The 11,555-nt window shown below is 36.2% G+C and overlaps 1 protein-coding gene across 1 annotated transcript; it reads right to left on the reverse strand.

Moving 5' to 3' along the window:
- Positions 1-205: 205 nt before the first annotated feature.
- Positions 206-9,943, reverse strand: LOC582090 (coatomer subunit epsilon). The gene is made up of 11 exons (XM_030976842.1): positions 9,760-9,943; positions 9,292-9,354; positions 8,148-8,248; positions 7,368-7,470; positions 6,759-6,808; positions 6,234-6,287; positions 5,362-5,443; positions 3,583-3,738; positions 2,759-2,827; positions 2,202-2,276; positions 206-1,691 (listed from the first exon to the last, which is right to left on the reverse strand). The coding sequence occupies exons 1-11, from the start codon at positions 9,859-9,861 to the stop codon at positions 1,647-1,649; spliced, it is 900 nt and encodes a 299-aa protein (XP_030832702.1). The 5' UTR covers positions 9,862-9,943; the 3' UTR covers positions 206-1,646.
- Positions 9,944-11,555: the final 1,612 nt, after the last annotated feature.

The raw sequence follows: 11,555 nt of genomic DNA on the forward strand, positions 1-11,555 counted from the left end.
CATCTTTGTATCCCTCTCTCTCGATCTTTCTCTTTCTCTGTCTCTTTCTCTCTCTCCCTGTCCCTCTCTCCCATCTCTCTCTGCTCGCTCTCTCTCATGATGAGAAAAATAAAGTGTACATTTTTTTTCTAAATGGCTTTTAAAAAAAGGAAATTACTACATGATATCACACCATTAATAATGCAAAGCAGAAAGAATAGGCAAGTGAATAAATGCTATCATATTATTTATTCAGTGAGTTATGTCAAGAATACAATTAAGAAAGAAAAACATGTTGTTGAGAACTGCATTTCACAACTGCTTAGGAGCATGTCAACATTGTTGAACTATGTAATAGGAATAAGTACTACATAGTTGCATCATCAAAGTTGCTGTTGAAGTTTTCTGAATTTCCAAAATTGATTTAAAGGTGACCTTCTTGATTTCACAAAAATGAGCCCCTTTTGGGTTGTAGTTAGACTTTGATTGAAAAGATTTTGCAACTGGAAATTACATGTATCATTCTCGAAACTGTGGGAAATAAAATTCTCACAAGTTGATAACAACAGCTGTTTTCACAGCAAGAAACATCCAAGAAAATCCTAAAAGATCTATGGCTTCATCTTGAGAACATTTGTGAAAGTTTCTCAAATGTTTTGGTCTTACGGTTCACTCCTTTCACTTGTTTCTCTCTCTCAAATACTGTTGGAATAACACAGTATACAAATCTATATGTTGTTCAGACAATATAAGTTCTTATAACAGTAAATATTCACATGAAGTGAACAGAGACATTTTTCATTGGGCTTTTCTATAAATATGATCATGATTCTGTTTCAACAACAATTTAATAGACATAAATAATGTTATAGAAACAGTGTACATCACATGATATACTTGGATCTAATCTTTATATATCATATCTTGACAATGTAAAGCGCATTCATTACAAATGTGACCTAGTCTGAAAAGTGGCTGAATGTGTAAAATAACATTGTGCTGATTTTCAGATTTGTTTTCATCTCATTCCATTATCCAACTGACAAAGGGAGATAAAAATACCAAAAAAAAATATACAAAGGAAATCTACCCAGCTTTAGAGACAAAAATCTGTATGTCCAGGTTTAATACATAAATAAATTAATCAAAATAAAATAATTGTTAATCAGTAATCTGTACCTTATTTCTACTATTAAACCTACTTTAACGACCAGCAGTCTCCTACAAGAAAGAAAGCAAGTTGGTATTTCTCTTTTCAAGTTAAACATTGCCAATAAAAAACTATTCATTATTGGGACCAAGGGTATTGTTTCTTAAAACAAAACCTCATAATCCAAGCTTGTCAGGAAGTTCCATTGTAGACTTCCATACATCAGGGCCCAGATCTGAACTACCAGAAAGTACCTATAGCCCGGTATGTGAGTGTAATACTCCGCAACGTAAATTCTAAATTATTATAAAAAAACCCTGACCTAAAGGCACAGGCAGCAGAGCCGTGCATGCAGATTTGAACCTTAAACCTTCAATATGAGACCAAGATCATAAACCACAGTACTACAGGCATGAAGACCTATCTAATGAAAGGGAGGGACATTATATGAATCTATTTACAAGGAATAAAGTTCTTTTTTTTTTCATGGAATGAAATTATTCATAGATTGGAGCCTCTAGCTGGAGACGTACTGTGTAGCCAAGCGGTCAAATTCTGCCTCCTGGAAGATAATGGAAGAGAAAACAAATTTACCAAAATGAAAATTCTCAAAGAAAAATGGTAATACAGTCAAACCTGTCTATAGCGACCGCCCAAGGGAAACACAAAAGTGGTCTTTGTAGACAGGTGGTCACTAAAGCAGGTTTGACTGTATCTATTAGCACTTGACAGAGAAGTATCTTCAAAAGCATAAACATTTGATTTACGAGACAAAATGTAAGTACTTGTACATATTCAGCATCTAGAATTGGAGAGCTAAGAAACATCAGAGGACAAAACTAAATACATGAAATTTAGAAAGCACTAGCTGTTTCATAGCAAATTTTCCCAGGATGGAGGGAGTTTACAATACTTAGAGAATAGTCTCAAATGAAACAAAACTGAAATTTATAATCTATTTAAATCATATCAATTGAAATCAAAATCTTTTCGTATCACACACATTGCATTATTTTTCTTATTTTTACTTGTGATTATTGAAATCGATAAAGGAGATATTTTTGAAATTTACCTTTTCTAAATAGTCCTTCACGAATGGGTGCCGTGCATGTGAATCTTTCAGTTGTGTCAGGTAGCGATTGGTCACCTTGATAAAGAGGAAAATATAATGAATTACATTTTTTGTCCCAAAGTGAAATGGAAGGCTAAAATTACGCTTACCGGTATACAAGAATCTTGTTTGATAGCACATGTGAAATACAGATCATACATTGTGACATTTCTTTTAATTAAATTACATGAGACAAACTATTGTTCACACATAAATTATATGCAGGGGGGGGGGGGGGTATTAACCCCTCAACTAATGAATTATCTAATTCCCATAGGCTTAACCTAGGGAGCACCAGGTTCCAGTAAGCAATGGGTTAAATTCAAAATAATTTTGTTACCATTACTGAAGAAAAAAAATTAACATTTGTTCCTTGCTCTTTTTTCTTCTCTTTTTGTTTGTGTGTGGGGGGGGGGGGGGGGGTATCATTGTAATGTATGAGCAAATGCGGAAGATGTGGGATTTGTTCTTTCTTTTGTATGGGGGAGGACTGGTTCTGCTTCTTCTTAAAAACTTACCTCAGGTGCTTTGCCCATATGTTGTGAGATTACAATCATGTTGATAAGAGTCTCTGGACAGTTGCTATCCTGTACGTGAAGTAAAGAAAATTAATACTTGGTCAAATTTGCGAGATATGTATGAAACAATAGATTTTATCCCTGATTAATGTGCAATTACAGGCGATTCAGGGAGTACTAGTGAAAGCAATTTAATTGAAAAGACGAGAAGAAGAAAAATATCAGTATTAATCCCTGTTAACCTCTGGCAGATACATGAGTAGAGGTTATTCAAAGAGTAATGTGAAGGGCAGTTTTGTTGGTAAAATTTTTTCTATGAGCATAGAACCTCATTTACCCTAAAAATTACATATTATAACAGATGATTAAGGAAAAGTTAATTTGAGGCAGTTTTGAACAGCTTACAAAGTTTAGGCCAGTGTAGGATCAATTCAATTCAATTCAAATTAATTCAATTCATTTATTCACTCAATATATAAAAACAGATAAGTAGAATTGTGTAAGAATGCATATGACAAATATAAAAGATGGAAAAAGTAAAATCAGGAGGTGAAAGCACAAGTAACATAAATTGAGTGGGGATCAGATTAAAGATCTATAGATTTAAAGGTCAATGTGTATTCTTAAAGCCCCACTACACTACTTATAGCTACTTGCGCCCTCTATATGGCAAACAATGCCTAATCGGTGACCATTGGTCCCCCATGATCCTCTTTTTCTTATGTTAATTGAGAGCTGATTTGATGAGATAACCACCTGTCAGTGACCTTGTAGGGTGGTCTAACCCCTCCTGCAAATTAGTAAAGATGGGATTTAAATGATACCTTGTTGATGGCCTCTTGTAAGATATCCTCTGCATCATCCATCTTGTTCTGCTGCATGTATGCCGAGGCTTGACCGTTGAGGAGGAGTGAGGTGGAGGAGTTCTTGTCTGCTAGCTCTTGGAAGATATAGAAAGCATCCTGCAGTTTCTCACCTCCCTGGGATAACATAATAATGATAATAATAGCTAGTTCTTATATAGCGCTTTTCTAGACGAATGGCCCTCTCAAAGTGCTTAACAGATATATATATATATATATATATATATATATATATATATATATTATTACCCCGGTCATCGGATTCAGGCTTACCTGCAAACAATGTATGCACATTCTCCACTCCCTGGGGAGCGTTCCAGCCAGGCTTCATTTTTACATCATGCATTGGTATTTAGAAATTATGTTATATGATCTGATTTTATTAAAATAACAAATATATTCCTCTTCATAATAATAATGATGATGAAGACACCCTGCAAATATGTAACTCCCTAGGATAGATATTACCCATACAAAAAACAATTAAAAATAATTTTATACCAGTAGCCATGATTATGAAAATAAATGCTAGACATGATGATGACGATGGTGATGATGACAATAGTGGTAAACTCATGTTAAACTCGTCTATGTCATTGTCAACTCATGTTTCTAGTATTTGTAAGTCAGTCAGATATCAACTGAGAAATCTAGGTTTTATTAGGAAATACTTAAGTCGTCCAACCACAGAGAAACTTGTACATGCTCTTATTTCATCATGCTTAGATTTCTGTAATTCTATTCTCTATCTTCTCCCTAACACACAATTTGTTCGACTCCCGAAACTACAAAATACTGCTGCACGTATTGCCACACTTTCTTCTCGTAGAACCCACATCACCCCCATTCTCAAAACTCTTCACTGGCTCCCAGTATGTGACCGAATTATTTTTAAGTTGTTGTTGCTAGTTTTCCATTCCTTGTATGACTCTGCTCCTTCCTACAATATCAAGTTGATTGCTAAGTATAAGCCTACAAGACATCTTCGTTCATCTCAGTCCTCCTTATTAGTTGTCCCTAAGACGCGCAGTTCTTGGGGGGATAGAGCATTTTCTCATTCTGGTCCGTCCCTTTGGAATAAGCTGCCACTTAGTATTCGTAATTTAACTGCCCTTCATGACTTCAAAGTTGCTCTGAAACCCATCTCTTTCTAAACAGTGCTATTTAATCATGTCAATGTAGCGTAATAATTTGTGTTGTTTTAGTTTACTTTATTTTAGTTAATAAGAAAGTTATATTTTTGTGATAGTAATACATGTATGTACAGCGCCATGAGCGTCAGAGCCTGGCGGATACTGGCGCTATATAAATATCCATATTATTATTATTATTATTAATGAACATAGAAAATATAACTCCCTTGCGGTCCAAAAAATGTTATATTACACATCCAACCAGTCAATATATGTAAGCCTACTGTATATCTACATCACCATGCAAGCCGATACTTATAATCAGCATCTAATATCTGTGATGTTAGATGATCTCGATTACACTTTGTTATATAAAATTAAGGATAATTGCAATCTCATACCTTGTGTTTTCTTTAGCCATCCAGCCTTCCCCTTAAAATGCATGTAGCTAAGACACTGCAAACACTATTTAAGTGCTAGGGTTGCTTGGATATGGTACGATGCAAACAAAATACTCAATGACCAGTCGGTCAATAGAACCATTGAAAATGACCTTTGTATAGATCTGTAAGAGCAATGTAATATAATCACATTCACATAGACTCACCACTGCCAGATTAAACCATGCCTGTGCTAGTTGTGTCAGAGTGGCATCATCATCTTTATCTTGCATCTTCTTCACCTCTTTCCTGGATAATGAATATAGAAATAAACAAATTACAAGATGTTCATAGATACATGTACTTCTAACCGGTACACAGAAATAATGAAAGCTAAAATTCAGTGTATGGTGGTGTGCAGTGAGTGTGACTATAGTCGCGCGTGACCTTAATTCACGGACAGTTCCATTCCTCAAATAATCTGATATCACCAATAATATGTATTGACGAAAGATCAGCAAATTTTTCCTTCCATCCCCCAAAATATGAACTTACCGACAAGAGTAAGGAAATCTTAATTTTGAGAGAATAAGTCATCAAAATATGTTTTAAATAATGTTAGATGAAGCTCCCGAAAACTTTTGGACCTAACACTTGCACAATGGCATTTAAATGTCAACTGGACTGGAACACAATGGAACCATGAGTTCTTCTGCATATATTTAAAGCCTCGGTCACAAATGCCTTTACGAACTGCTACGAACGCCGTTCGAACGATTTTCAGACAATAGAAATTCGGGAAGACAATGTAAAAACGGAGATTCGTACAAAATTATCGTTCGTACAAACCTTTGTGACCGTAGCATAAAATAAACCAAAACAATTTGTGTGTGCATGCTGTCGCTTACATAAAAGGGTACATAGAACACATACCAAGGACTTTTGTAACAGGAACATACATTGTACACACGATGTAAATCTCAATAGCATGAGCAAAGTTACATGCGCATATAACTATTGTGCACAAGTGGTACTTTCAAACCTATGTGAGGATAACTCAAATGAATCAAAGTTTGGAAATAATTAATTAAACACTTACTTTGCTAGATCAACTTTGTCTAAACTCAGGTAGCACTGTACACTCATTGCAATGCTGTACAAATATGAGAGAGGGAGAGAGAGAGAGAGAGAAAGAGAGAGAGAGATAGAGCAAGGATGTTATATTTCAGACAGTCAAATTGTTTGGATTTAGCAACTCAACAAAGTTATGTCCTGTGTGCAAGTTGCTGACAGGAGTTGGGACTCACAATTAGTTGTTGTAGTGTGGTCAAGGGAATACTGATCAATAATAAAATATATTGTATTTCTTTTATCCCTTTGAATGACTCCATAAACAGCCCCTGTACCACAAATAATGAAGGTATACCGGTAGTAAACTACATTTCCTTGGAAATTGAGGAATAATGTGTTACAAAAGGGTTCTAGGGCATTATCTTGATATCACTGAATCATCAAGTCTCATATTAGATGAAACACGAACAGACCATCTGTTTGGAGCAAGTAGGGCATTACATCATGTACGTTAACATAGACTTGGCGCCCTTCTGGCTCTCACTGTACTTACCACTCCAGTGACTCTGACTGCCGTAAACATCTCAAGGCTGAATCGTAGTTCTGTTAACAAAATAAAATAAAACTGTAAATATTAGCTCATAATTAGCTAGAAACAATGTCACTCTCAATTTTACAATATATTTGGAGGGGTCATAACTGAAGTGAGATCAGGAGAAAACAGCATCTTTGTCTTTATGTGCCTCTGCAAAACATACCATCATTTAGAATAATATATACTTCCTCATACATACAAACATTCGTTTTAATATTTTAGATATAAACAATAGATTTGATATAAACTTACAATACATCAAAGTTTTTAAACCCCTGGCAGGTGATCATTAGTCTGCAAAAACAGAATTATTTTGAACAGGAGCAGCTAAAGTAATAATAATAATATTCAGTTCTTTTATAGCGCATATCACATTATATTACATCTCTATGCGCTTCCAAAGAGCTTTTGAAATTATTACCCTAGCTTTAGTTCTGGCAGCCGTTAACAGCGCACAGTGCATTTCAAGGTAACTTGACACAATTTAGTCTTACATGTCAGACACTGCTTCATGTGTTGCGACTGACAATAGCACAAAAACTATGTGATTATAGTGTCTCAACCGACCTGTTCATGATAGTAGATAGATCCAGCCATGAGTAGAAAGGTATCATTGTTGGCATCCACACTGCTACTCATTTTACGCTCCAAATCAGACACAACCTTGTCCCTACAACAACAGCAAAATAATAACAATAATAATAATTTGATTTATACAGCACATTTTCCTGAGGTTACATGGTGCATAGCCTATATAAATAGTTCTGGCTGTTTTTCATAATATTTGACCTATCATAGGTCAAAGATTAAGCTAAGGTATGTATAAAACTGTAGCCATCATTATAACATATATGCTGATAGGCACCATCAAAGGTATTTGGTCATTGGATGTCCCATACGATATAAATTATGATGGGACTTATGAACATAAATTGACATAACCAGTGTGATTTTACCCCATATTTTGCCTGATCCAATCTCTAGGAGTTTTTTAAATAAAGAATTTTTTTCTTCAGATTAAACTCAATTTTGAGATGTGGTCAATAATACAACCTGTATATGGGACAAACAATGCATGTACAGAAAGGCCACCAAATATAGAGACTATTTACAAACAGAGACCACATTTCTTATTTCCCTTGAGCTGTCTTTACAAACAGGTTTGACTGTCCGTGTAATACAAATAAAATGGGTTTAGCAACCACCTGTTTAGAAAGACTACATGTCTCTTAAGACCACAATTTTTTCCCTTTAACCATTTCTCTTCTAAAGCTATGCTTTAAAACCATTAATACCACATTTTAGTTTCCTTGATCGGTCTTTAATTTCCAGGTTTGTCTGTATTACCTCCTGTCTGGGTTAGCAAGGTAGTCAGCAAAGAGGCGTACTGCATTCAGCTCTAGTGACGATGCGCTAGATAACTCATCTAGTACCACTCCATAACGACCCTGTCATATAACACAATTGAAAACAAACCAGTCAAATTGAAAATCATCAACAGTTTCTCTTTTATAGCACCTGATATTTTTCTGATATTTCATCTTGCATCTAAATTGTATTTGGAATATTCTTGTCCTATCATAATCAAACTCTTGCTCCTTTTCCTTCTTCTCTCTTCTTTTTCCTCATTTTTTTGCATTTTTTCCATTTTTTCCCTCCTACCTTTTCTTGTACATATTCTCCTTCTCTTCTCCTCTTCTTTCTGTTCTTCTTCTCCTTCTTTTCCTCCCTTTTATCCCTCTTCTTCTTTTTGAATTCTTTTCCTTTTCTTCCATCCTCTCCACCTCTCTATCTTTGATTCTCATGAAATTAATTTAGAAAATATCCTTTGTTCAGTAAAAGCAGGCTTCCTAAATCTCACATGATTTAAACAACAGACCAAATATACAAACAGCATACAAAATTACATCTATCATAACAATTTGTATGATTTTACATAACAACGTTTGATTCCTAATCATTCATGTATGCATGGCCCTCGCGTACACAGATAACGCGTGGCGCGCGCGCCACGCGTTCCTGATCGGCCCGACCTAGCGCCACGCGTTCTTGAAAAAAAAAAAAAAAAAAAAAAAAAAAAAAAAATCAATTTTTTTTTTTTTTTTTTTTTTTTTTTTGAAAAATCAGAAAATTCCGGATTTTCTGGTCCTAGAAATCCCCCAAAACAGAATATTCTGAATTATTCGTAAGGGTTGGCAGGTATGGTATTAAAAATTCATCAAATTACTTGTAATACTTGTAAAAAATAAATTTAAATAAAAAAAAAAAAAAAAAAAAAAAAAAAAAAAAAAAAAAAAAAATCAAATTTTTACTTTTTTTTTTTTTTTTTGAGGGGGGGGGGGCAAATTTTCCCTCGGGTCGCGCCACGCGTTTTTAATTTCTTGGCGAGAGGCCTGCATGTATGTACATGGTCTGGAGATGAGAAGAATGCCATGACTGTTTAAATAGTTACATGTATAATTTGTTTACAAGAATTATCAATAAAACTTACAGCAGCAGCATACGCTCTGTACATGTACACATCCCTTGCGAGAGCCAAGTCTGGGCTTGAAGGCTGGTTCAAAAAGAAAATTAGAATTAAAATTAGAATTAGAAAAATCAAGAAAAAACAGACAAGATCAAATCTTTTAAATATCAGGTGAGAAAAAAAGAGTTCTGAAGTCAAGAGTCCACTAACGAACTCCGAAGCTGTTAGATGTTTGTAAAGTTAGCATGAGCATGCCCCCACACTTATACATGACATATTCATAATTCCTGCAAAGTTCTACAGAATTTGATGTTGGCTGCAAAAGGGACATGGTATCTTTGAACTTGCTAGTTCACAGGCGAAGACTTCCGATTTTAGCAGTCTACCGGATAGTCACGAAAGGACCTAAACAACATGAAATGCAGCGCATGGGACCGTTCTATAAAATTAGTTGCAATAAATTGTCGAACAATAGCATTAAACCCATATTACCTTCAATTTTTGGGCTTCATTGATACATTGCTGGAAGCTCCCGATGTAAAATGAGTTCCTTATTTCAAATAATTCATCCACATCGTCATTCTTTGGGGCCATTTTGGAGAATATACTGAGCTGAGCTGCTGTGATGATCAAGTACACGACACGTCACTTTTCACGTCGTCAGAATTATGTAGTCGCTCGCGCAGACTGGATTAATCAGCATTCTTATTCTGACACCAAAAACTGAATGAAATTCTGAATTTCCTCAGTCCATATTTTTCTTTGTTAATAATTTTCAATTTATGATAAAGTGGCATGAATCGAATATTATTATAATAAGCTCTATTTTACTTGATGTTCCATAATTTCTTATTTATTTTTTCAAGCTAGGAACAACTATTCCGAATGAATGGAAGTTGAGAAGATAGATCTAGATGAATTTCTTTGGTGGAGTGTTTTTAATGAGATTTTTCGTCATAGAAAGGGGCAGGACCAGGCCCGTATAGCCACGGGTGGGGGGGGGGGGGGGAGGGGGGGGGGGGAGGGGGGGGGGGGGGAGGGGGGGGGGGCACGTGCCCCCCCCATTGAACTTTTTAAGACCCTCTCCAGGACGTCAATTACATGTATGTGCCCCCCCCCCCCCCCCCAACGAAACATCAAACTCTGGCTACGGCCCTGGGCAGGACATGAACTTTTTAAATTTTTATATTCATGCCAGTAATTCTCTTCAGTGGCGGATACAGGATTTACCAATGGGGGGGGGGGGGGGTGGGAGGAGGGGGGCGGAAATTTGAAAATCGCGCAGACCGTTATTTTAGCTCAGTGAGGTGGGAGGGGGTGTTGTGAAATTACTTTAAAAAAAAATCTTTTCTTATTTCTACTCAACGACCCTCCACCCTCTGCCACCTCGACCTCCAGTTTAAATTCCACTAGGAATCTTTGGGAGGAACAACAACCAAGTACCCGAGTAACGACCCCCCCCCCCCTTCTCTTTACCCTCACGGCCCCCGGGTGGATATTACATAACTTTGTCATGTCACGCAAGATCTAAAAGCCCCGCCCCTGCATAATAAAGGCAACTTGAGCCCATTTCACACTGCCTTTCAACCTCATACCTGGGAGTGACATGATTTGAAAGCCTCGGGTGATTTGTACATTTTCAAACATTTTTTCTGAAAGTGTAGAATGTTGAAAGCGTACATCACATATCTATCTAAATACGATACCAACTAGCTTCGCTTAGGTTTTTTAATTTATATCATTTTGGAAATTAGGAGTTTTAAATTTAAATTCCTCCTTACGGTTCTGACCGACTTTTTATCTCAGGGTGATTTTCTATGGTAGTACATTTCAAATTCAAAGGGAGCTGCAGACATTGTCGAATACTGTTTTCTAATTCACCTGGCTTTCTATTTTTAAAAATGAACTCACAGAAATAAAAGGCACTTGTAGGCCTATATATACTACTTAAAACACGTCTATTTCTGGATTTTAAAATAATAAGTTCCGTTACTTAAAAAAAAATTCTCTGCCTAGCTGCCTCTCCCTCTTTCCTTTATCCCTCATTCTCTTTCTCGGCGCCCCTCTCTTTCCTTCCTTTCTCCACACTCTTCCATTCCTCTCTGTCTCTCTCTTCCTCTCGTTGTCTCTCTCTCCCACAGTTGTCTCTCTGTGTCACTTTTTCCTCTTTAATCCCCCTCCCCTCCCCCTCTCTCTCCCTCTCTCTCTCCCTCTCTCTCTCTCCCTCTCCCTCTCTCTCTCTCCTCTCTCTCTCTCTCCCTCTTCTTCTTCTTCTTCTTCTTCTTCTT

The sequence above is a fragment of the Strongylocentrotus purpuratus genome, unplaced genomic scaffold (genome assembly GCF_000002235.5).
Source record: "Strongylocentrotus purpuratus isolate Spur 01 unplaced genomic scaffold, Spur_5.0 spur5_scaffold_9, whole genome shotgun sequence".
Taxonomy (NCBI): Eukaryota; Metazoa; Echinodermata; class Echinoidea; order Camarodonta; family Strongylocentrotidae; genus Strongylocentrotus; species Strongylocentrotus purpuratus.

What these genes read in the sequence shown, in the direction of transcription:
- LOC582090 (XM_030976842.1), bottom strand. Translation starts at nt 9,861, where the DNA reads ATGGCCCCAAAGAATGACGATGTGGATGAATTATTTGAAATAAGGAAC. An exon ending in ACAGAGCGTATGCTGCTGCT is followed by an intron (nt 8,249 to 9,291) that starts GTAAGTTTTATT and finishes GTTATATGACAG; the next exon opens with GGTCGTTATGGAGTGGTACT. An exon ending in GACAAAGTTGATCTAGCAAA is followed by an intron (nt 5,444 to 6,233) that starts GTAAGTGTTTAA and finishes TTCATTATCCAG; the next exon opens with GAAAGAGGTGAAGAAGATGC.